Here is a 27,509-nt window from a genome sequence, read left to right on the forward strand (position 1 = left end):
CGTAGGGCATGGTAAGAAGAACGCGGCATCACCTTTGTAATTTCCCTGCCAAAGAAATGCATAATCTGGGTCTAATCGCCAGAAAATAGTGCATGAATCTAAATTTCAGGATCTTCTACAAAGACTGGGGTGTAATCCTAAAAAAAAATGCCAAGGGCCTGAAATTCAAGGAATCCCCAAGGACCTGCTCCAGAGTGAAAGAGACTAGAGAAATGGGACAGCTGGGTGTGACATGGAACCTGACTGGGTACTTTGCTATAATCTCATTAGGGCAACTGGTGAAACAGAAATGCAGTCTCTAGGTGAAGTTCTTTGCAAATTTTTTGGAAGATTAAAATAGCTCCACAATAAAATTTCATAGCTAGATACAGATACAGATGTGGGTATAGCTATAGATGTTGATGCTGATATCAATAAACATGAGAATGACACCAACGAACAACATAATACAAGTGGTAACCTACAGCAGCAGAGTGGGAGAATGGAAGGAGTCAGGCATGGGGCCCAGACTTCTCAATGTACGTCTTTCCATGTAATTTTTATTTTGAACTATGTGATTGTATTAACTATTCAAAAAATAGGCCAGGCTCAGTGGCCCCCACCTGTAATCCCAGCACTTTGGGAGGCTGCAGCAGGCAGATTACTTGAGGTCGGGGGTTCAAGACCAAACTGGCCAACATGGCTTAACTCTGTCTCTACTAAAAATACAAAAATTAGTCAGGTGTGGTGGCACGTGCCTGTAGTCCCAGCTACTTGGGAGGCTGAGGCAGGATAATCGCTTGAACCCGGGAGACAGAGGTTACAGTGATACAAGATCGCACCACTGCACTCCAGCCTGGGAGACAGAGCGAGACTCCATCTCAAAAAAAGAAGAAGAAAAAGAAAGAAACCAATTTTAAGAAGTATAAAACATGGCTCTTACCATGCCCCTCCTCTTCCTAATGCCTTAGCATGGCGTTAAGTCAGTCAGTCTGTCTGACTGTCTGTCTGAAACCTTCCTTGCTGTTCTCATTTCCAACCGCATCCTCTCAATCCTACCTCCCCAGACTCCCAGGTGGTATTATTACCCCCAAACATTTAGGGACGCTTACTGTGTACTCCAGGGTGTGCTGAGCAGCCCGCACACGCATGGCCTTATCTCATTTCATGCTTTTCCATCCTGTGGCCTCTGTTCTCTGCCAGACTCTGCCCAGAATGCTTCTCTACAACCTGGTGAGTTCTGAGCAATCCTTCAAATCCAGATCAAAAGCTACCTTCTCTGTGGAAAACTCCCTGGCCCAGGCCAGAGAATTGCCCCCTCCTCTGTGCTCGCAGAGCACTCTGTCCTCTGGTCACTGGACTGCTATGGATGTATCTGCCCCCAGCAACCCGAGGATGTCTTTGAGGAAAGTTATTAACTGGGTGCTTAGGCAAAGCCTGAAATGATCAGGTGTCTCGTGAACATTTGCCTAATATATTTGGATTGAAAAAAACAGTCCCCAAAACATTAGGCCAGCAGTGAAGACCCTTCCTGGGCAAAGAAGGGGTTTCAAATGAATTTGGGAGTCCTGTGACTCTCAAAACTTCACAGACCCCCAGTGCTCAGAAGTGTGAAGACCTCGCACTCCAGCTCCATGGTTTTTAGAATGCAAGCTGGACCAATGGAAAAACTGCAGGCTTTTTGGGGATGGGGAAGTATTTATTGGGAAAACTATCTAAAAACAGTGGAATAATTCATTCAGGCCACAAAAGATGCAATATCAGATATGGAGATGTAGCTTTACCAGCTGAAGACACAACAGGGGTGAATGCTGTATGTATTTCCATTAGGACTAATCAGAATTTCAAAATACCCAGATGACTGCATGAAAGCAAAACTTGCATGCTTTTATCCTCCCTCTCCTTCTTGAAGGTAATGTATGTGTCTGTATTCTTATAACTAATTTCAGAAACACAGAATGTAATTCCTGTGTCCTTCTTTTGAAAGTGAAAAAACAATGATCACTTTCTTTCCCTCTAAATCACTTAAGCTCTGGGAAATCCAACAGTCTCAAGACGTAAATAGAGGATATGTCTAGAATCTTAGACTTTAGCAGGCATTCCAATGCAAAAACAATCTACTCCGCCTGCAAGAAGAAATGCAGGCTCTTCTATTTTGGGAGACTTTAAGAACGTGGAGGTTTTGACAAAAGAGAAATAGCAGCAAGCTTGGTCCTATTCACACAAGGAGAGAGAAGGTGGCAGAATGAAGATTATCCTTTGTCAGAATGAAGGCAAGAATGGAATATTACACAGACACAAAAAAAGAATGAGATGATGTCCTTTGCAGGGACATGGATGGAGCTGGAGGCCATTATCCTTAGCAAACTAACACAGGAGCAGAAAACCAAATACTGCATGTTCTCACATGTAAGTAGGAGCTAAATAATGAGAACACGTGGACGCATAGAAGGGAACAACACACACTGGGGACTTTCAGAGGGTGAAGAGTGGGAGGAGGGAGAGGATCAGGAAAAATAACTAATGGGTTAATGGCTTAATACCTGGGTGATAAAATAATCTGTACAACAAACTTCTATGACAAGTTTACCTATGTAACAAACCTACACTTGTACTCCTGAATTCAAAATAAAAGTTAAAAAAAAAAAAAAAGGAATGAAGGTAAGGTCTAGGCTGTGTGACCTTGACCAAGCCATCTTAGTTTTCAGGGTATCGGAGTTCTCATCCATTCAATTCTAACAATAGCAAAGGAGTCGAAAAGACTAAACAACACTGCCTCTGACACAGGAGAGGTGCTTGGTAAACATCCTATTATTTATTCCCCTATGCTGTTGATTTTTTTGCAATTGAAGAAGCAGATGTAGTAATTGGCAAACTAATTGTCTCCCTTCCCAACTGTCTTTAAAGACCCAATCCTCACTTCTTTGAGACCTCTGTCACCAAAATGTCTTGGGGTCTAAAATAGAAAAGACGCAGCTCTAGAGCCCTGGGAATGACTCATTGATTATAATTTACTCTGAGAAGTGCTAATGTACAGGAATTACAGAAAGCCAAGGAACACAGAGAAAAAGCCCATGACTCACCCTGCAGCTGATCAGGGAGAACTTCCTGAAGATGTTGGAGCTAAGTCTTCAAGGGCAAACAGGAAATGGCCAGGTCAGAGGATGGGGAGGGATGAGGGCTTTTCCCCATAAAATAACTGCAGTTGGAGAGGTTATGGAGATTATAGGAGATGTGGGGTGCTTCAAGGCTGGGTGCTCGAAAGCTAGGTGAGGAAGGATACCTCACCCTCTCTGGCAAGTAAGAAACAGGAGGGTGCTGAGCAAGTCAGCAGATGGATGTGTGTATGGGGGGAGGGGGTTAGTAGTGGCGAGGGGAGGCCATTCTGTCTCTGCCCAAGATCAGGTGGATCCTGATTTTGGGAAGCTTGAAGCTGATATACTCTGGCAGGAGTCTTTCTTTAAGAAGACTCTTAAGTAATGTAACATTACAAACACAAAATTAGAGATTGGTCTGGGAAGGGGCTGTGTAAGTCAGGTGACCCTACCACTTAAGCTTCATCAGTTTCATAATAAACTCATCTCTGTTAACTAAGACTCTTACCCCATCTTTCACCCACTATGCATGTGGGGCTTCAGAAAGAGTACTGGCTTAGGAATCAGGATCCTGGTTCTAGTCGAGTCTCCATCACCACCTGATCAAATTAGGGTATATTTCTGTTCCAGCTGATCTCTAAGGTCCTTTCTATCTCCATCCATCCATCCATCCATCCATCCATCCATCCATCCAGCTATCCATCCATCCATCCATTCATCCACCCATTCATCCATCCATGCATCCATCCATCCATTCACCTATTTATCCACTCATCCATCCATTCATCCATGTATTTATCCACCCACCCCTCTATTCATCCATCCATTCATTCATCTATCCATTCATCCAGCCTTCTATTTATCCATCCAGTCATCCATCCATCCACCTATTTATCCACTCACCCATCCATTCACCCACTCAGTCATCCAACCATTCATCCATCCACCTGTTTATCCACTCATTCATCTATTCATCCATCCACCTATTTATCCATCCATCCATCTATCCATTCATTCACCCACCCATCCATTCACCCACCTATTCACCCAATCTGCCAATTCATCCATTCATGCACCTATTATCCATCTACTCACCTACTCATCTATCCATCCATCCATCCATCCCTCCTTCCCTCCCTCCCTCCCCACCTCCCTCATTTCATGAGTAAGGCCATTTTAAGAACATCCAAGCTTCTTACTTTTTTAGAAGCTCTATTCCACCTCACATCAAATGCAATAAAATTTACTCATATTATGCATTAAATAAATATACATATATATCTGTATTTGCTGTAAAATTTTGAAGTTTTTAAAGACTTTGCTTTCAAAAATTTTATTTACTCAACCAATATTATTGAATACCTACTATGAACCGGGCACTGTTCTAGGCATTGGGGACAGAGAAGTAACAAACATTTCAGGTCTTATGGAACTTATTTGGGGTTGAGTCCAACAAATAGATAGAAAATATATACAGTATGGTAGATAAATGTCATGGATAAAAATAAAGCAAGAAATATAAAGAACAAAAGAATGAGGCAAGATTGGTTTATTGTCCATGAACAAGGGTTTTTAATTGGTTGGTTCTGGCCTTTAGAGTGATAAAAGACAATTGAGATTCATCCCAATGGCCTCAAGTTAGATGGTGTCGGTGAGACTGAGGTGGAATGGGGGTCTTGCCAGGAACACCCAGGACCCTGGAACTCACCCTTAACTTAGGGATAATGCTGATGTTTGGCTTTGAGCAACCCAGTTTACAAATGACCATGATTCCTCAGTAATCAAAGTGCACTTCCAATTTACAAGTCTAAAATGAAATAAGGCCAGGTGCAGTGGCTCTTGCCTGTAATCCCAGCACCTCGGGAAGCCAAGGCAGGTGGATCACTTGGCCAAACTCTCAAACAGGAGTTTGAGACCAGCCTGGGCAATGTAGCGAGATGCCGTCGCTACAAAAAAGAAAAAATACAAAAATTAGCCAGGAGTGGTGGCATGCGCCTGTGGTCCCAGCTTCTCAAGAAGCTGAAGTAGGAAGATTGCTTGAGCCTGGGAGGTCAAGGCTGCAGTAAGTTAATGATAGCATCACTGTGCCCCAGCCTAGGCAACAGAGTGAGATCCTGTCTCTAAATGAAATGAAATATTTATGAATGCTAAATCTAGATGTAAGGATGATATGGTAGCACGACATTTGTAGACATTAATTAAATATGTATTCGATAGTGGTTTCTATTTGAATCTAGAAGCCAGTACATTTTTCCAAGGTCTCATACATTTTTTGCATGCTCCTGAAAAGCTTGCAAGTATTGTGCAAATGGACTAACTGTCCTTTTGCACAGACTCCCACACTTGGGACAGGTACTCCTGTAGATGTGAAGATGCATGAAGACACAGGCAGCCTTGCCCACAGAGAGCTCATGGTTCATGTTCACAGCTACTCTGGGCTTCTGCATCTATAAAAAAAGAGGTCAGATTCACGCCATAGAATGATTGTGAGGCTTCAACAAGATCACCCCTGGCCCTCACACAGATCTCCAAACCCTCGTGCCTCCATCCATATTATCCACAACATGTCTTCTCCAAAAGCCACCCACAGTTCCCTGCTGTGCTCTGCCCCTGGCCATTGGCCTCAGACCCATTCTCTAAAGGCTCTTGAGCTGCTGTCAGAAAGCCCTACTATCCCCAGCCTTATCACTGCAAATTTCCATTCATTTTCAAGCCTTTTTCTCCTTAGCCTTTCTCCTTAACCAAAGCAGCTTTCTCCTATCCATCTCCCCTCACCATAACATTGTATGGCCAAGTAGGAAACCACGCCTTGTTTTCTGCTGCTTCCCCAGACTGTTGCCCACCATTGACACTGCAGGTCACACCATCTGGTCCTGTTACTTTCTCCAACAGGGTATCCCTTTTCTCCTAGTGACCCCGGCACCAGGTCCACTTGTCCCTGACTTCAGGTGATATGGCCGCCCCACCTGAACCCATCTCTCCCTCCCACCAGCACACTGGGCTCCCTCTTCGGCAGCAGGCAGCATTGCTTCCCCAGAATACATCCCAACATCAACCACGCTGCGCATCCGCTGCTTAGTCTCATACTTGGTGGTGGCTTCCCTTTCCTTCCATAACCCACTTAGCTCTTGGACAGATCCCCAATCACGTTACTTGTCCCATTTTCACTTGTCCATACATTTTTAAAATATATATTTGATTTCCTTCTTGCGGGGCCTGGAGCCCCTCAGCCCCTCTGATGCTGCCCCACAAATGACCTGAACTCCTTGAAGTTCACCCCTGAGCTGATGCATCCACAGCCCTGGGCTATCTTGTTTTCTTTCTTCTCTCCTGTTCCTTGGCTCCGAATTGGCAGGTGGAGAAAGTTATCATTCCATGCTAAATGGACCGACTACAAAATTGTTCTAACTCTACCACTTCCTTTTGGCAACCTTCTGATTCATTTCTTGTAAGAGTGAGCTTTTCGTCACGCACTGACTGTCTCAATCTTTCCCCTTCATCCTTAGAGTCTTAATCTCACTCCGACTGCTGATTTCTTACAAATTACTTCATCTACCACGTTCTGGAAGCCAATCATTAAGAGCTTTGTCCCAGTCGATCCCTTCTCTGTACTAAAAATACCTCTTGTCCTCTCCAACTCCTAGCTTCCTGGCCCAGATGACGGACACCCCAGGTACTGAAAACTTGTCAGTGGAGATTTCTCAAGTGTTATTTGTGAACTTTGAGAAACCATGGAAAGCAAGACTAGGTATCAAAAAGTGCAGTTCTTTTTGTTGTTTGTTTCAGAGACAGAGTCTCGCTCTGTCACCCAGGCTGGAGTGCAATGGTGCGATCTCAGCTCACTGCAACCTCTGCCTCCCAGGTTCAAACGAGTCTCCGACCTCAGCCTCCCGAGTAGCTGGGAGTACAGGCACGTGCCACCATGCTGAGCTAATTTTTGTATTTTTAGTAGAGACAGGGTTTCACCACGTTGGCCAGGCTGGTCTTGAACACCTAGCCTCAAGTGATCCACCCGCCTCAGCCTCTCGAAGTGCTGGGATTATAGGCGCAAGCCACTGCGCCTGGCCTGGAAAGGGTAGTTCTTATTTTCCAGAGGTCAACAGTGAATTCCCACAACTCTCGGCTTGATGACTTGCCGTCAATCACAGGCAAAATTATAGAAACCAAAGGGCTGCTTTATGTTATTTAGAAAATAGTACAGCAATTACTAGGAGTCAATACAAGTTCTCAAAGCCTCATTCCTTTTTTATTTTTTATTTTTGGCAGGGTTGCTAGACTGGTAGATCAGGAAGATGCCATAAATATATTTTATCTGGCTCTAAAGCAAGGTTGTTTTTTGACAACCATGTGAGCAAGTAGGAGAATATAGTCCAGATTAAAGTAAAATCAGGAGGATTAAAACTGGTCAAGTGTGGCCGGGCACAGTGGCTCAAGCCTGTAATCCCAGCCCTTTGGGAGGCCAAGGCGGGCAGATCACAAGGTCAGGAGTTCGAGATCAGCCTGGCCAACATGAACCCTGTCTCTACTAAAAATACAAAAATTAGCTCGGTGTGGTGGCAGGTGCCTGTAATCCCAGCTACTTGAGAGGCCGAGGCAGGAGAACCGTTTGAACCCGGGAGGCAGAGGTTGCCGTGAGCCAAGATCGCACCATTGCACTCCAGCCCTGGCGACAGGGCGAGACTCCTTCTCAAAACAAAACCAAACAAAAAACTGGTTAAGTGTGCCCAAAGAGTGCTAAGTAATGGATTAACCTCAGTCAGAAGGGATGTTTGCTGAAGGCACTATTCTGAGACCTATCCCATTCTTCCAAATTTTGGGGGGTGACAATATAGAAGGAATATTTACAAACATGTACATATATTTGTAAAAGGAATTATGTTCAAGGAAATAATGAGAACCATAAATAACTCAATAGGCAGATTCCAACTAGATGTCTTTGACAGAGAAAATTCATCAAAACATAATATTGACTGAAAGAAGCAAGTCATAGAAAAAAACATTACAATAAGATTCCATGAATGAGTTTCAAAATAGGAAGAAGCGGTGGTGGCTCACACCTGTAATCCTAACACTCTGGGAGGCCAAGGTAGGAGGATCACTTGAGCCTAGAAGCTTGAGACTGCAGTGAGCTGTGATTGCACCACTGCACTCCAGCCTGGGCAAGAGAGAAAGACCCTGTCTCTAAAACAAACAAACAAACAAAAACAGGTTGAACTAAACAGTGTATTATTTATAGAAATACACATCAGAGATAAAAGATATGAAGAAGAAGCAGGTGATTATCACAAAATTCAGGAGAGCTGGGGGGAAGCCAGGCATGTGATTAGGAAAGGGTACAAACGGGACTTTGAGGAAGGATGGGTGAGTACTGTTCTATTTCCTAACCTCAGAAATATAACATATAATATTTATATTATATATATATATTTATATTATCCTTGAAAATGAACATATTTTTTCATACACTCTTTTGTGTGTTTGTTACATTATATAGTAAAAAGAAATTTTAAGGAATAAATCTAAAGTCCTATACCATGGTCCAAACCACTGCCCCCTCCAAAAAAAAAAAAAAAACCAGAATAATCTAATCAATACAAAGTGCAGAAAAGACAGGGGATTTAATGGGTGGTGTAAGTCAGAGTCAGGTGTCTAGGCTACATTTGAAGAATTGTCTCTACCCTATTCCCGTGCAGGCCAGCTGGGATCATGGTTGGGTTCATGGCTGGAGTCATGGCTGAAGACCATGCACAGTTCAAGAGCTGCTCCTTCCCTGGGAGTAAGCCAAACAGGGAAGAGTTGGGGGGTCTTGCCCCATGGGATGTCAGAAGCCATCCTCTGTCCGCAGATGCCTGCTTTTCCTGCTGTCTCGTTGGATCACAGAGAATGGGATGTTTAGGGGCAGTCACAGGTGGCAGCTGACAGCTGTCTTGAAACTTTTTAAACTGTCACATGAAAAGATGAATTCAACTTGTACTGTGTGGCTCCAGAGGACAGAGCAGCAGGTAGAAGTCACTGTGAGTCATGAGCTCCCGTCTCTGGATGCATTCATGCCCAGGCTTAGGTCTTCTGTTTAGGGAGTCGCAGAGGTCACAGAAGAGTTAGGTCAGCTAAGATGACCCTTAAAGTCTCTTCCAACCTCCACAGGCTATGAGTCTATGAAACCTGTGCATGACATGCACAAAGGAAACATAGAAGCACTTTGGGAGCCCGTGGCAGGAGGATTACTTGAGCCCAGGAGTTCAAGACCAGCCTGGGTGACATAGTAAGACCTGCATCTACACAATTTTTAAAAATTAGCTGGATGTAGTGGTGTGCATCTGTGGTCACAGCTACTCAGGAGGCTGAGGTGGGAGGATTGTTTGAGCCCAGGAGCTCAAGGCTGCAGTGAGCTATGATTGCACCACTGCTCTCCAGCCTGGGCAACAGAGCAAGACATTGTCTCATAAAAACAACAGCCAGGCGCAGTGGCTCACGCCTGTGATCCCAGCACTTTGGGAAGCTGAGGCGGGTGGATCACAAGGTCAGCAGTTCGAGACCAGCCTGACCAATGCGGTGAAACCCCGTCTCTACTAAAAATATTTAAAAAATTAGCTGGGCTTGGTGGCGGGCGCCTGTAATCCCAGCGACTTGGGAGACTGAGGCAGGAGAACTGCTTGAAACTGGAAGGTGGAGGTTGCAGTGAGCTGAGATTGTGCCACTGCACTCTAGCCTGGGCAATAAGAGCAAAACTCCATCTCAAAAAAAATAAAAAATAAAAAGTTTATTCTGAAACCAAAGAGATTTTATTTTAAATATGAGCATTGTGCTTTGACAGTATTTATTTATTTATTTATTTTTTGAGATGCGGTCTCGCTCTGTCACCCAGGCTGGAGTGCAGTGGTGCGATCTTGTCTCACTGCAACCTCTGCCTCCCAGGTTCAAGCAATTCTCCTGCCTCAGCTGGGATTACAGGTGTGTGCCATCACACCTGGCTAATTTTTGTATTTTTAGTAGAGATGAGCTCTCACCATGTTGGTCAGGCTGGTCTTGAACTCCTGACCTGCAGTTATCTGCCCCCACCTCGGCATCCCAAAGTGTTGGGATTACAGGCGTAAGCCACCGCGCCCAGCCGACAGCATTTATTTTAAAATGAAATGGGCCCTCCCTATGTTGCCCAGGCTGGTCTCGAACTCCTGGGCTCAAATGATCCTCCTACCTGAGCCTCCCAAGTAGCTGGGATTATAGGTGTGAGCCACAGCACCTGGCTCAGTTTGCCTCTGAGATCAACACGTAGTATTGGTTTAGAAGAAGATTCAGGCACCTTCCGCCCACATTTTTAAGATTTCAAAGGCAAAGAGCTTTGAAACCCCCCTTGAAGCACAGCTTTTTGTGAGGTGCAGCACTTCCTGTGTCCAGCCTTCTCAAGGACCGCTGAACCTCCGCGTGATGCGCGCCGAGACCAGGGTTTACTCTCTCCTGCCACCTGCTGGTCCTTCGCTGCATCTCTTCTTTCTCTAGGACACTGGTGGTATCCACACTGGATAATACTCTGTCACCTAGAGTTCCTTCCAGTGGCTCATACTAAATCCAGGAAAATCAGAAATTCACAGATGATGAGGACTGGAGAAGACCCAGAGCTCTTTCTAAACTGGGCTCAGAGCCAGAGCTCTCCAGAGCCCTTAAAAACTGATAGCTCCTGGACAATGGACAGCCCACAGACAAACCTTGTTTGGCCTATACAATATTACATAATTTTGAGCCAATATATAAAAATCTGGAAACTTTACCTAAAAAATCTAGATTTGTAATGTTATGTTACCGGGTATTCATGAAGTCTCAAAGCAGAGAGCAAGAAGGGATTCTGGTTGTAAGACACACAATGCATGATATACAGAAAGAGAGCCAAACCAATCACCCCAACAGCTCTACAAGATATGACAATTTAAAGGACTGCACTGAAGGGAATCCACGGGCCCAGGAAGGGAGAGCTCCACTTTTCCAATCCTACTACACCAAGCTGAATGAGGAGCCTTCTGGAACTTGGGGATGGGCCGGGGGTGGACAGATCCTGCTTCTCACCTGGATAATTCTTAAGGCAGGACACAAGCTAGAGCTACCCACAACAGCAAGTTGGGGAGACAGTGGTAGCAGCTGGCCAAACTGGACTTGCCTCATTTAGCAAGTGGTTTCCCTCGATCACAGGGAAGCAATAGCAGAAAGCTGGGTTCCAAGTGAGAGCTAAATTGTTGAGACTTCACTGACGAGGGCTGCTGGCAAAGTGGGCTCAAGTCTCAGAGGTGGCTGCAGGTGTGCCCTTTGTGACTGGGAAAGGGTGTGAGATTGTAAAGACCCAGTTGGGAAGCGCATTCCAGGATCAGACAACTACGGCACTGACAATCCTTACAGCGAGCCTGAAGAACCCACAAATGGGTGGAAAAGAACCAGCCCTGGGGCCTCTGCTGCAGTGGGGCCGCCAACAGCCAGGTTGTAAGAGTGCCCGCCATGAAAGACTCTCCTCTTTTTCTCTGACTCCTGCCCTCTGCCCCTGTCCTAGAGGATCCAGCGGCGAATCCTCCCTAAACCCACCTTCTCCAGCCTCCACCCCCATTCTGGAGGGGCCGTCGCTGGGGAAGAGGGGGACCATGGGGCATTCTGGAAGAGGCAGGGTGAAGTATCAGATGTGAACCAGGAGGTGAGCTGAAGTTCTGAATTATATGTTAGATTGAAGTTCTGATTTAAATGAGAAGAATTTTTCATATCTAAAGGGAAATTGTCATTGTAAAACAGAACAGTTCTTGGCTGGGCGGGATGGCTCATGCCTGTAATCCCAACACTTTGGGAGGCCGAGGTGGGAGAATTACTTGAGCCCGGGAGTTCGAGGCCAGCTGGGGCAACATGGAGGGGGCTCCACTGTACACAAAATTAAAAACTTAGCTGGGTGTGCTGTTTAGTTAAGTGGTTAGTAAAGGTGGTTAGTAAAGGCATGGTGGCATGCGCCTTTAGTCCCAGGTATTTGAGAGCTTGAAGCAGGAGGATTTTGAGTCTAGAAGGTTGAGGCTGCAGTGAGCTGTGATTGCACCATTGCACTCCAGCCTAGGCAACAGAGCAAGACCCTGTCTCAAATATATATAACAATTCCTGTATTGGAAAGTGATCAGGAAATCATGGAATCTGATCTGTTCATCCAAGATGGCATCTAAGGGCGGGGAAGAGAATTCAGATCATTGTTGAAGAAAGTGGGAGAAACAAGCAACTTCCTTTTTTCGGTCCTACCAAGTTCAGCTCTTTCAATGCACTTTACTCATTGACTTCCCTTATAAAACTCCATTTCCCCACAACTGAAGCAGCTGCCCTAAAGGAAGAGCTATGTGCTCTCTGGCTCATCCCAGCCCCCACAGCTCACAGGATGTGAGCCACTTTCCTCACCTTCTCACAGGTGTTACCTGCCCCTGCAGCACCAGAATGTACAGTCCTGCTCTAGCTCTATTCCTCATCTCCCAGTGGGCAAATGGAGGCCCAGGGAGGACAAGTCATGCATCTAAAGTCACATAGAAAAGGAGCAGAGGCCGGGCACAGTGGCTCACCCCTGTAATCCCAGCACTTTGGGAGGCCGAGGCGGGCGGATTGCCTGAGCTCAGGAGTTCGAGACCAGCCTGGCCAACATGGTGAAACCCCGTCTCTACTAAAAACACAAAAATTAGCCAGACGTGTTGGTGGGCGCCTGTAGTCCCAACTACTCGGGAGCCTGAGGCAGGAGAATCGCGTGAACCCGGGAGGCGAAGGTTACAGTGAGCTGAGATCACGCCACTGCTCTCCAGCCCATGACAGAACAAGACTCCATCTCCAATTAAAAAAAATTAAAAAATTAAAAATATAAACAATAAAAGGAGCAGAGCTGTATCCTAAATGCACACCGCGGAAGGTAAAGTCTAGGAGTGGAAATGGTGTGTGCTCCCTTTCCTTCAGTAGACAGTGCATTAAATATCGTCACCCACACAAGAGCTCTTCTCCCATCCTTTCTGATGGGGTAAGAAGAGGTGCCAGGGCCCTGGGAAGCTCTGGCAGGCTGGGCGTGGGGAGACGATCAAAGGGGCACTGGAGGTGCCTGGGGCCAGTCCTGTTCCCACCCCCTCGCACCTGCAGACACTCCCACTTCTGCCCCACCCTCAAGCACAGGGATGAAAGCAAACGGCTTTCTTCTTTGGGTCATTCTACATGGAGCTCAGATTTTAATTGGATCAGAGGAGCTTATTAAGAAACCATTCATCCTGTAACTCTGTGTCCAAATAGAGGCCCGCTCAAGGATAGGGACACCAAGTGGCTCCTAATCTTCTTGTTGGTCTTCATTTCTCAACTCATTATCTTCCCCTCAGCCCCATGGTGTGGGAATGCGGTATTCTCTCTTGGATTACAAGCCCCAGGATGCAAAGGCAGAGAGAAGCCCCTCCCCCTTCCCTGTAGCTGAGCCACTGCTTCCGCCAGGCCTAGAAGCAGGCAGAATCCCCAAGCTCAGCTGAGTCCAGAACAAGAGCTTCTGCCTTTGATTTTTTTTTTTTTTTTTTTAAATCGGGTCTCACTCAGGCTCAGGCTGGAGTGCAGTGGTGAGATAATGGCTCACTGCAGCCTTGACCTCCCAGGCTCAAGCAATCCTCCCACCTCAGCCTCCTGCGTAGGTGGGACTATAAGGCGACTGCCAACAACCTGGACTTTTTTTATTGTTGTATTTTTTGTAGAGATGGGGTTTTGCCACGTTGCCCAGGCTGGTCTTGAATTCCTGGACTTAAGCAATCTGTCCCTCTTGGCCTCCCAAAGTGCTGGGATTACAGGCATGAGTCCACTGCCCCTGGCTGCCTTTGATTTTTAAAAAGGTAACGCTGATTGGCCCCAAGCAGGGGAACTGGAAACACTTTCCCCCTATTCCCGTTTATACCTTTTGATTCTGCACCATGAGTACCTATGCCTGTAAATTTTTAAAAAATTAATAATTTTGTGGAAAAGAAAAATTCTTCCTGATCCCAAAGCCCAGGAGATCCTGGGGGGCCACTCCTCCAAGACCTCCTGGGCTTTGGGGGCGTTAACAGAGGGCCTGCAGGGAGGAGGCAGCAGCTAAAATGAGGGGAGATTTGTGTGTTTTGTTTACCTGCTTTTATCTTTTTTTTCTTTTTTTTTTTTTAAATAGAGACAGGGTCTCCCTGTCCCCCAGGCTGGAGTGCAGTGGTGCTATCACAGCTCACTGCAGAATCAAACTCCTGGGCTCAAGCAATCCTCCTGCCTTGGCCTCCTGAGTAGCTAGGACTATAGGAATGCCTAGCTAATTTTTATATTATTATTATTATTTTGTAGAGAGAGGGTCTCAGTATCTTGCCCAAGCTGGTCTTGAACTCCTGCGTTCAAGTAATCCTCCCGCCTCGGCCTCCCAGTGTTGGGATTATAGGATTGAGCCACTGCACTCTTCTGCCTCAGCTGTTGATGTAGGCAGGTGGATCACCTGAGGTCAGGAGTTCGAGACCAGCCTGGCCAACATGGCAAAACCCCGTCTCTACTAAAAATAAAAAAATTAGCCAGGAGTGATGGTGCGCGCCTGTATTCCCAGCTACTTGAGAGGCTGAGGCAGGAGAATTGCCTCGGAGGCAGAGGTTGCAGTGAGCCAAGATCTTGCCATTGCACTCCAGCCTGGGCAACAGAGCGAGACTCTGTCTCAAAAAAAAAAAAAAAAAAAAAAATGCTGTTTGGTAACCAGATTTAAGCTTTGTCTATTTCAGACCTTCCAGCTGATTCCAAAGACCCTCCTAAAAGCAATTCCAGTTTTGAAATGTTATGTAAGCCTCACTGATGCAGAGTACATAAAATACGAACTTCAGAGTTTGGAAGGGATATTACATGAAGACCAGGGCTTCACAGTGGAAGACGATTCTGGCAAGGCTAGGCTGGTTCCAGGGCGCTGCACGGTGCCCCGAATATTTTCTCTTTTTCAGTCTGTGGTTTTCATCTGCTGACCCTGCATTGTGTCTTCACCAAGGGTCAAAAAGCTTCAAGTCTGACAGATCAGCCTTTACCACCTGAAAGATCCCGGTTCTCTTCTGAAATCATAAGCAAATGTTAGCCTTGTCTATGGAAAGCAAACTGCTGATGCAGAAACCAAAACACCAGCAGGAGCCCAGGCAGCTAAGGCCTCATCCAGGCAGGATGTGAAATGTCAGGCCATTTGTCTTATATTTTCACTGCAGTGGTTACAAGATGGGATTGATGTTGGAACAAAACACAACACTGACTTTGGAGAATTCCTTGTGTTTTTTTTTCAGCGTTAAATATTGACACCCACTCACCAGGCTTGAGAACTAGAAAAGCAACATGGATTTCTAGAGTGAGCAATGATTTCCTCTGGCCGCCATTCCTTGCCAGGTCAGTGCCACTCAGCACATGCCAAGGGCAGAGACCAGTTTCTTGTTTCATCTGGCTATGGTGTAGACCTATGGTCACACCGCTAAGGTAGAAAGGTCACAGCCCCTCCAAAAATTGACACAATAATGAAATCAGAAAGACAAAACTAAGCAATCAATTTAAGACAGAAAAAGAGGTATGTATAATCTAATGATAAACCCAGGTTAAAAGATGGCATTGGGTAGGTATTTGTTATTTTCACTGCACTGCTAAGTCACCTAGTATATACACACATCTCTAAATTTTTCTGTATAAAAATTCTGGTTTCAAACTACATTCCCTATATAGACTAATTTACTTAAACATTTAAACCCCAGAATGCTAGCAGCTAAGGGAGTTAAAACCAATGGATGCAGGCATTGCCCTGACTAGAAATGCAAACCAAATGTGCTCTGGTAAACATTTAAGAATTCAAATATGCTTTTACAGCTGGGAGAAAAACTTGTATGTTTGTGTGGCTCCTCTGAGCCTAAAACCTCCCTGCAAGCATTCTCACAATAGTGTAAACTCTATCATAAAAGAGGTGAAAATCTATCAACAGAACACAATCCATAGCCCTACAGTCATCCATGAAACCGCCCAGGAAGTCTTCACATTTGCAGGCTTGCCTTGGCCAAAATTTCAGGCAGACCCCCAGGAATTTTGGGAGAGCAGAGGGTCAAGCTGTAAACTCCAAGTACTAGTGTTCAAATATTGTGGCCTTTCAGCTCTGGGTTCTTCAATCCTCTTCCTGGAATTCTTGGGCAACCTTCCCTTTACTAGGATTTGCTCCTCTCCTCCTGCTGTGACTGTGTGAAGGGCAGGCATCATCACATGGGGAGCCAAGTACCTCCGTCTCCCCACTTGCCTAAAATAAGCAGGCACAGAAAGAGAGGAGCCAAGATGGCCGAATAGGAACAGCTCCGGTCTACAGCTCCCAGCGTGAGCGACGCAGAAGACGGGTGATTTCTGCATTTCCATCTGAGGTACCAGGTTCATCTCACTGGGGAGTGCCAGACAGTGGGCGCAGGCCAGTGGGTGCGCGCACCGTGCGCGAGCCGAAGCAGGGCGAGGCATTGCCTCACCTGGGAAGCGCAAGGGGTCAGGGAGTTCCCTTTCCGAGTCAAAGAAAGGGGTGACGGACGCACCTGGAAAACTCGGGTCACTCCCACCCGAATATTGCGCGTTTCAGACCAGCTTAAAAAACGGCGCACCACGAGACTATATCCCACACCTGGCTTGGAGGGTCCTACGCCCTCGGAATCTCGCTGATTGCTAGCACAGCAGTCTGAGATCAAACTGCAAGGCGGCAGCGAGGCTGGGGGAGGGGCGCCCGCCATTGCCCAGGCTTGCTTAGGTAAACAAAGCAGCCGGGAAGCTCCAACTGGGTGGAGCCCACCACAGCTCAAGGAGGCCTGCCTGCCTCTGTAGGCTCCACCTCTGGGGGCAGGGCACAGACAAACAAAAAGACAGCAGTAACCTCTGCAGACTTAAATGTCCCTGTCTGACAGCTTTGAAGAGAGCAGTGGTTCTCCCAGCACGCAGCTGGAGATCTGAGAACCGGCAGACTGCCTCCTCAAGTGGGTCCCTGACCCCTGACCCCCGAGCAGCCTAACTGGGAGGCACCCCCCAGCAGGGGCACACTGACACCTCACACGGCAGGGTATTCCAACAGACCTGCAGCTGAGGGTCCTGTCTGTTAGAAGGAAAACTAACAAACAGAAAGGACATCCACACCGAAAACCCATCTGTACATCACCATCATCAAAGACCAAAAGTAGATAAAACCACAAAGATGGGGAAAAAACAGAACAGAAAAACAGGAAACTCTAAAATGCAGAGCGCCTCTCCTCCTCCAAAGGAACGCAGTTCCTCACCAGCAACGGAACAAAGCTGGATGGAGAATGATTTTGACGAGCTGAGAGAAGAAGGCTTCAGACGATCAAATTACTCTGAGCTACGGGAGGACATTCAAACCAAAGGCAAAGAAGTTGAAAACTTTGAAAAAAATTTAGAAGAATGTATAACTAGAATAACCAATACAGAGAAGTGCTTAAAGGAGCTGATGGAGCTGAAAACCAAGGCTCGAGAACTACGTGAAGAATGCAGAAGCCTCAGGAGCCGATGCGATCAACTGGAAGAAAGGGTATCAGCAATGGAAGATGAAATGAATGAAACTAAGCGAGAAGGGAAGTCTAGAGAAAAAAGAATAAAAAGAAATGAGCAAAGCCTCCAAGAAATATGGGACTATGTGAAAAGACCAAATCTACGTCTGATTGGTGTACCTGAAAGTGATGTGGAGAATGAAACCAAGTTGGAAAACACTCTGCAGGATATTATCCAGGAGAACTTCCCCAATCTAGCAAGGCAGGCCAACGTTCAGATTCAGGAAATACAGAGAACGCCACAAAGATACTCCTCGAGAAGAGCAACTCCAAGACACATAATTGTCAGATTCACCAAAGTTGAAATGAAGGAAAAAATGTTAAGGGCAGCCAGACAGAAAGGTCGGGTTACCCTCAAAGGGAAGCCCATCAGACTAACAGCGGATCTCTCGGCAGAAACCCTACAAGCCAGAAGAGAGTGGGGGCCAATATTCAAGATTCTTAAAGAAAAGAATTTTCAACCCAGAATTTCATATCCAGCCAAACTAAGCTTCATAAGTGAAGGAGAAATAAAATACTTTACAGACAAGCAAATGCTGACCGATTTTGTCACCACCAGGCCTGCCCTAAAAGAGCTCCTGAAGGAAGCGCTAAACATGGAAAGGAACAACTGGTACCAGCCGCTGCAAAATCATGCCAAAATGTAAAGACCATCAAGACTAGGAAGAAACTGCATCAACTAACAAGCAAAATCACCAGCTAACATCATAATGACAGGATCAGATTCACACATAACAATATTAACTTTAAATGTAAATGGACTAAATTCTCCAATTAAAAGACACAGACTGGCAAGTTGGATAAAGAGTCAAGACCCATCAGTGTGCTGTATTCAGGAAACCCATCTCACGTGCAGAGACACACATAGGCTCAAAATAAAAGGATGGAGGAAGATCTACCAAGCAAATGGAAAACAAAAAAAGGCAGGGGTTGCAATCCTAGTCTCGGATAAAACAGACTTTAAACCAACAAAGATCAAAAGAGACAAAGAAGGCCATTACATAATGGTAAAGGGATCAATTCAACAAGAGGAGCTAACTATCCTAAATATTTATGCACCCAATACAGGAGCACCCAGATTCATAAAGCAAGTCCTGAGTGACCTACAAAGAGACTTAGACTCCCACACATTAATAATGGGAGACTTTAACACCCCACTGTCAACATTAGACAGATCAACGAGACAGAAAGTCAACAAGGATACCCAGGAATTGAACTCAGCTCTGCACCAAGCGGACCCAATAGACATCTACAGAACTCTCCACCCCAAATCAACAGAATATACATTTTTTTCAGCACCACACCACACCTATTCCAAAATTGACCACATAGTTGGAAGTAAAGCTCTCCTCAGCAAATGTAAAAGAACAGAAATTATAACAAACTATCTCTCAGACCACAGTGCAATCAAACTAGAACTCAGGATTAAGAATCTCACTCAAAGCCGCTCAACTACATGGAAACTGAACAACCTGCTCCTGAATGACTGCTGGGTACATAACGAAATGAAGGCAGAAATAAAGATGTTCTTTGAAACCAACGAGAACAAAGACACAACATACCAGAATCTCTGGGACGCATTCAAAGCAGTGTGCAGAGGGAAATTTATAGCACTAAATGCCCACAAGAGAAAGCAGGAAAGATCCAAAATTGACAGCCTAACATCACAATTAAAAGAACTAGAAAAGCAAGAGCGAACACATTCAAAAGCTAGCAGAAGGCAAGAAATAACTAAAATCAGAGCAGAATTGAAGGAAATAGAGACACAAAAAACCCTTCAAAAAATTAATGAATCCAGGAGCTGGTTTTTTGAAAGGATCAACAAAATTGATAGACCGCTAGCAAGACTAATAAAGAAAAAAAGAGAGAAGAATCAAATAGATGCAATAAAAAATGATAAAGGGGATATCACCACCGATCCCACAGAAATACAAACTACCATCAGAGAATACTACAAACACCTCTACGCAAATAAACTAGAAAATCTAGAAGAAATGGATACATTCCTCGACACATACACTCTCCCAAGACTAAACCAGGAAGAAGTTGAATCTCTGAATAGACCAATAACAGGAGCTGAAATTGTGGCAATAATCAATAGTTTACCAACCAAAAAGAGTCCAGGACCAGATGGATTCACAGCCGAATTCTACCAGAGGTACAAGGAGGAACTGGTACCATTCCTTCTGAAACTATTCCAATCAATAGAAAAAGAGGGAATCCTCCCTAACTCATTTTATGAGGCCAGCATCATTCTGATACCAAAGCCTGGCAGAGACACAACCAAAAAAGAGAATTTTAGACCAATATCCTTGATGAACATTGATGCAAAAATCCTCAATAAAATACTGGCAAACCAAATCCAGCAGCACATCAAACAGCTTATCCACCATGATCAAGTGGGCTTCATCCCTGGGATGCAAGGCTGGTTCAACATACGCAAATCAATAAATGTAATCCAGCATATAAACAGAGCCAAAGACAAAAACCACATGATTATCTCAATAGATGCAGAAAAAGCCTTTGACAAAATTCAACAACCCTTCATGCTAAAAACTCTCAATAAATTAGGTATTGATGGGACATATTTCAAAATAATAAGAGCTATCTATGACTAACCCACAGCCAATATCATACTGAATGGGCAAAAACTGGAAGCATTCCCTTTGAAAACTGGCACAAGACAGGGATGCCCTCTCTCACCACTCCTATTCAACATAGTGTTGGAAGTTCTGGCCAGGGCAATCAGGCAGGAGAAGGAAATAAAGGGTATTCAATTAGGAAAAGAGGAAGTCAAATTGTCCCTGTTTGCAGACGACATGATTGTTTATCTAGAAAACCCCATTGTCTCAGCCCAAAATCTCCTTAAGCTGATAAGCAACTTCAGCAAAGTCTCAGGATACAAAATCAATGTACAAAAATCACAAGCATTCTTATACACCAACAACAGACAAACAGAGAGCCAAATCATGAGTGAACTCCCATTCACAATTGCTTCAAAGAGAATAAAATACCTAGGAATCCAACTTACAAGGGATGTGAAGCACCTCTTCAAGGAGAACTACAAACCACTGCTCAAGGAAATAAAAGAGGATACAAACAAATGGAAGAACATTCCTTGCTCATGGGTAGGAAGAATCAATATCGTGAAAATGGCCATACTGCCCAAGGTAATTTACAGATTCAATGCCATCCCCATCAGGCTACCAATGACTTTCTTCACAGAATTGGAAAAAACTACTTTAAAGTTCATATGGAACCAAAAGAGAGCCCGCATCGCCAAGTCAATCCTAAGCCAAAAGAACAAAGCTGGAGGCATCACACTACCTGACTTCAAACTATACTACAAGGCTACAGTAACCAAAACAGCATGGTACTGGTACCAAAACAGAAATATAGATCAATGGAACAGAACAGAGCCCTCAGAAATAACGCCGCTTACCTACAACTATCTGATCTTTGACAAACCTGAGAAAAACAAGCAATGGGGAAAGGATTCCCTATTTAATAAATGGTGCTGGGAAAACTGGCTAGCCATATGTAGAAAGCTGAAACTGGATCCCTTCCTTACACCTTATACAAAAATCAATTCAAGATGGATTAAAGATTTAAACGTTAGACCTAAAACCATAAAAACCCTAGAAGAAAACCTAGGCATTACCATTCAGGACATAGGCGTGGGCACGGACTTCATGTCCAAAACACCAAAAGCAATGGCAACAAAAGCCAAAATTGACAAATGGGATCTAATTAAACTAAAGAGCTTCTGCACAGCAAAAGAAACTACCATCAGAGTGAATAGGCAACCTACAACATGGGAGAAAATTTTCGCAACCTACTCATCTGACAAAGGGCTAATATCCAGAATCTACAGTGAACTCAAACAAATTTACAAGAAAAAAACAAACAACCCCATCAAAAAGTGGGCGAAGGACATGAACAGACACTTCTCAAAAGAAGACATTTATGCAGCCAAAAAACACATGAAAAAATGCTCATCATCACTGGCCATCAGAGAAATGCAAATCAAAACCACTATGAGATATCATCTCACACCAGTTAGAATGGCAATCATTCAAAAGTCAGGAAACAACAGGTGCTGGAGAGGATGTGGAGAAATAGGAACACTTTTACACTGTTGGTGGGACTGTAAACTAGTTCAACCATTGTGGAAGCCAGTGTGGCGATTCCTCAGGGATCTAGAACTAGAAATACCATTTGACCCAGCCATCCCATTACTGGGTATATACATACCCAAATGACTATAAATCATGCTGCTATAAAGACACATGCACACGTATGTTTATTGTGGCATTATTCACAATAGCAAAGACTTGGAACCAACCCAAATGTCCAACAATGATAGACTGGATTAAGAAAATGTGGCACATATACACCATGGAATACTATGCAGCCATAAAAAATGATGAGTTCATATCCTTTGTAGGGACATGGATGAAATTGGAAACCATCATTCTCAGTAAACTATCGCAAGAACAAAAAACCAAACACCGCATATTCTCACTCATAGGTGGGAATTGAACAATGAGATCACATGGACACAGGAAGGGGAATACCATACTCTGGGGACTGTGGTGGGGAGGGGGGAGGGGGGAGGGATAGCATTGGGAGATATACCTAATGCTAGATGACGAGTTAGTGGGTGCAGCGCACCAGCATGGCACATGTATACATATGTAACTAACCTGCACAATGTGCACATGTACCCTAAAACTTAAAGTATAATAAAAAATAAAAATAAATAAATTAATTAATTAAAAAAAAAAAATAAGCAGGCACATCCCATCAGTGAGACTGGAACTTGCAGGAGAAAATAAGTGAAATCTCTCACACACACACAGTTCTACTCAAACTATAAGCTTTTATTATTGTATTTTACAGATCATTCATTCAGGACATGCTGCATCTGGGGTTGGCATCATTTCCCTTTTGAATGACAGAATGTGCATAAAAGTCTCTTGCCCGCACTGAACTCACACGTGCCCGGCAGGAAGGAGCTCTCACGAAGTGCCAGCTGGATGTGAGCTTGCTCTGGCAGCAGCAGTGCGGTCCTTGTTTCTGAGCTGCCAGTTAGGTGGGTCAAAGCTGAAATTTAGCTTGGAATTTAAGTTTCTAATTTTATACTTTTCATTGTGGTCTGGTCAGATTTTAGTCGGCTTTAAAATCAAAAGGTCACTCAGTCACTCTAATGTGATCATTTTGAATATGGAAATTTGTTATTTACATGCTGTACCTCAAATCAAAGAAAAAGCACGCCTCAATATCACAGGTAGGAAAAACTAGAAAATTGTTCCTTTTCCATTTTGCCACCCTGCTCAGTTTTCCTCATAAATGGTTCCAGCTTGGAAAACAAGAGCTTCCCCTCTCAGACAGATGCAGCAGGAAGGGCTTTGGTCTTAAACTAGAAGCTGCAGCTGAAACTCTCCCCGTCTAATCCTGCTGTGTGTACGGCTCACACCATCTTTCCTGAGTGGGGAAAACCGCTGGCACTGAATAGCTGAAAGGTTCGCTGAAATCTGTGCTTCAAGAACGAGTTAAAGACAATACAACAAAACACATAGACACTGAAGGGGTTCAACTAATGTCCATCACTTATTCTGCTAATGTCAGTGCCTTTCAATAAACTTCTCAACATCTGAGTTGGTAAACTTCTCAATATTTGTTCTAGCCCAACCACGGTGACAAAGCTCCCTTGCCCAAAGATCGTGAGCCTAGACAAAGGTGGATAAGAAATATGAAGTCTAAAGCTATAGAATATAGCAGTTAGTGAAGTAAATTAAACATGCCCCTCGCGTGCATGCTGATCAGAGTGTTGAAACTGAAGACGACGTCGGCAAAGTGACTCAGACCCACAGCACAGATTTGATCAAGGGCACAGCTCATAAAAATAGCAACAATTTCGAATTCTCCTATCCAACGTTTAGGAAACAATCCAATGGCAAGAAATGAGAGGAGTTCAATGCCAACAGTTTGACCTGTGGGCGATCAACCTATAAGTCCTCAAAAGAAAATTTCCTTGCTTTCCCTGGGACCAACAGAGATGGGGAAAAAAATAAAACAAAGAGGCTGCGGGGTAGGGGCATAGGAATCAACACAGAGGAGGTTGGAGAGCTATGAATTCAACAAGAGAATTCAGCAGAGAGACCTGGACATTTTAAAGCAGTGTAAGCTGAGTTAGGAAATGTTTAAAGTTTGAGCCCCAGGACCTCTCATACTATAGTAAAAATATATGTATTTTTCAAAAGCGCTATCTACATGTGTTGCAGTGTGAGGTACAGAGGAATTCTAGTAGAAGCCGGACTCCTTGGAAGTATGGAAGGAGCACAGCTACGAATACATCTGAGATGTATCAAGAATACATCTGAGAAAGGACATCCCTTTGACCCAGTGAGCAGCTGGAAGAAAGAGGCATTTAGCAGAGGAGGAGAAAGATGATAGCCCCGTACAGAACCTGTCAGACTGAGCCTATGATGAATGAGGTTTTTTAGAGCAAGATCACCCTCAAAACCAGCTTGTGGAATGGGGGCTACCCTTTTTATAGCAAATTCTAAGAATTCATATATCAATGTCCTTCCAGATAAAAAAAAATGATATTTTATTATAACTTTTAAAATTGCGGAACATCAGACTGAATATCATCAGACACATACACAAAACCACTCATCTCTAAAGTCATTTTCTATACCCTCTCAAAATTTGGCCAGTGAGTTTTGCCTCAGGGAATTTTCCAGTTCAACCCCATACACCAACGTGGAATAAATGGAAACACTAGCCTTTTGGTTTTGCCCACAGTTCCAAAGTGCTATTACAGGTGGAATATCTGCTGCAGGAGGTCATTCTTGCTGCTGTGGGTGTGAGTAAAATGCTTAGTTCCTTCTAAAATCATAATTGCAATACGGACTTCTGCTTCACGCTGCATCCTAAGGCACAAATCAGGTAACCTACGTCTCCCAAATGATGAACAGAGCACTCCATCCTATTTTACCCTCAATGCTGAGAAATTACTCCTGGGCCCAGAAGTTGTCACATAGGTGGCTTGGGTTACTTGGTGCTCAGGCAACAACTGCCACAGGCCCCAGCTTGATGAACACCATCAATTTCTTTAAATATGTTGATACTAAGTTGGAGGCCTCTGCTCAGAGGAAGCAAGGACGTAAACGCTTGGACAGACTGCGCTGAGGGTCACTACGCTAACAGACCCAGATGACAAGATGGAACATGAATACTGAAGCTGACAATCTTCTGAAAAATCTCTTTTTCAAAACCCATACGCCTAATCGAGAAATCAGGGACAGGGAAACATTCGCATAATTACCCACCAACATGTTCTTCTTAACAGAAGTGAAGATTATTTTAAGAATATGAAAAGTGTTTCAAGACATCTGTTTTCAGGGATAGACCAGAGCAGCAGAAGTACTTTTCAGAGCTGGTTCATTTTAAAGTCTATCTCAAGAACAAGGGCAGCCTGCTTTCACAAGGTACCAAGACATGTTCTGGCAAAAACATTTTCACTTTAAGTTATATGCTGTCAAGTTCAACTATTTTATACGTATCTGATCCTTTTCTGTCAGCAAAAAAGGTACAATTTTTTTAAAACTTGAAAATCAATAATTTCTGGGTAGGATGAAGGTAGAATTTTGGTTGTATTTTATACTTCAGAACACAGATGAAACCAAAAGGTCTGCAATTGTCTCTACATTCACATCTTTCAAAGGTCCTTTTCTCCTTTTCTCCTTTTACATGAATTCATCTGAATCATTGCCATCCTGTAGGAAACAAAAAAATGAGAACATAAAAGCCTTGAAAATAATTCAATATTTAAAATGTACAATTATCTTAATTAGCGAGCTGCCTTCTCATCTGTCACTGAGTTCAGAAAGTAAAATAACTAAATTGACTCATCACTTCTCCACCTTAAGTTGTCAGTTTCCTGAGATAGCTGAATTAACAGCTATATTTTGTGAGGTGTCATTACATGGCCTGATTACACAGCAGTAAGTGACCACTGATCTCTAAATAATGCAGTAAGTCCCACCTGACCTAGTATAGTGAAAAACAAATGTGACTGTAAGAAAACATGACAGATCCTTCAACAAATGTACCAAGCAAACACTGCCTCAATGTCCTCATGCCAACAATTCTGCCAATATGCAAACTGATTCTGGCCTAAGTTCCAGTAATTTGAGCCTCAACATTGTCACAGATTTGTGACTTCACAACATGGCTTTGATCTCTTCTTCTTTTTTAATAGGAAAGGCCATTAGGAAGTCAAACATAGGGTAGTTCACCAACTTAGTTGGTTTGCCACATTTTTTAATTTAAAAAACCTGCATAATGGTATACAGCACAAAGGGACTGATTTTATTGTGTGGCTTACAAGCAAGTCCTGAAGGCCACACACAAAGGTAGAGCCCTGACTCCTTTTTGGACAACATTCACTAAGAGTGTGCACTCTGATTTGCTTGCCAGTGTCACAACCTGAACACTACACTTGTTTTATCTTTTTTCTCTTTCCCATTGCTTAACACCAGCATTGTTAGAGAAAGGGATCAGACTAAGGCTTATCTAAATGGCCCTTATTAAAGATGGTAGAGAAATACGATATGGGTAGAAAACATTGGTTCCTGTGAAGTCTGGTTTTAGCTCCAACTTCACTTAGTGGTTTTCTCTGTGGTTCTCTTCCATTAGCATGATGAACTGAAGCCACGGTAAAAATGCCTTCGATAATTGTACAAAGAGCAGACTAATGATTGTGTTATATCCAGGCGCCAAGACTATGATCGCCCCAGAGTCTTAATCTGAAATAAAAGCAGTAGCAATGTTTGAAAGAGTCATTTAGTATCTTTAAATGCCAGCTTTAGATCCCAAACACTGAAGATGAACAACTCAGTAAGACAGTCTGGGCTGTCATCAACGAAAGTAAGCCATTCCCTATAAAGGCTGTGAGTTAGATGTGCAGAGTCCCCACTTGTCTGGGGCTATGTTTTGGAATTACAGTAATTATTCTTCTTGATGAACCTGTATATGCTAAATTAAAACTTAAGTCCTATATTATATAAACACTTGCCTTTAACTGAAAAATCAACTGATCACGTTCTAAATTGGATCATAAAACATCTGTATCGCTTACACTTCTTCACTGCTGGTGGGAATGTAAACTAGTACAGCCACTATGGAAAACAGCATGGAGATATCTTAAAGAACTAAAGTAGAACTACCATTTGATCCAGCAATCACACTACTAGGTATCTACCCAGAGGAAAAGAAGTCATTATTCAAAAAAGATACTTGCACACACATGTTTACAGTGGCACAATTCACAATTGCAAAATTGTGGAACAAACCCAAATGCCCATCAATCAACGAGTGGATAAAGAAAGTGTGGTGTATACACACACACACACACACACACACACACACACACACACACAAAGGAATACTATGCAGCCATAAAAAGGAATATATTAACAGCATTTGCAGTGACCTGGATGAGACTGGAGACTATTATTCTAAGTGAAGTAACTCAGGAATGGAAAACCAAACATTGTATGTTCTCACTGATATGTGGGAGCTAAGCTATGAGGATGCAAAGGCATAAGAATGATACAATGGACTTTGGGGACTTAGGGGGAAGAGTGGGAGGGAGGTGAGGGATAAAAGACTACAAATATGGTGCAGTGTTTACTGCTTGGGTGATGGATGCACCAAAATCTCACAAATCACCTCTAAAGAACTTACTCATGTAGCCAAATACCATCTGTACCCCAATAACTTATGGAAACAAAACAAAACAAAACAAAACAAAACACAAACATCTGTATCCCTTAACAGAAGACAGTTACAAGGAGAA

The 27,509-nt window shown here is 43.9% G+C and overlaps 1 protein-coding gene across 4 annotated transcripts in view; it reads right to left on the reverse strand.

Annotated features, from left to right (window-relative positions):
* Positions 1-27,509, reverse strand: part of CCDC25 (coiled-coil domain containing 25) — a 98,173-nt gene that overhangs the window by 36,322 nt on the left and 34,342 nt on the right. Inside the window, exon 9 of one of the 4 annotated variants that reach the window (XM_003830792.4) lies at positions 24,231-25,425. The exons of the other annotated variants lie outside the window; for them this stretch is intronic. Within the exon in view, the coding sequence (XP_003830840.1) occupies positions 25,396-25,425 (30 nt within the window). The 3' untranslated portion in view covers positions 24,231-25,395. Of the gene's footprint in view, positions 1-24,230; positions 25,426-27,509 lie in introns of those variants that run through there. 4 annotated transcript variants of the gene reach the window in all.

The sequence above is a fragment of the Pan paniscus genome, chromosome 7 (genome assembly GCF_029289425.2).
Source record: "Pan paniscus chromosome 7, NHGRI_mPanPan1-v2.0_pri, whole genome shotgun sequence".
Classification (NCBI taxonomy): Eukaryota; Metazoa; Chordata; class Mammalia; order Primates; family Hominidae; genus Pan; species Pan paniscus.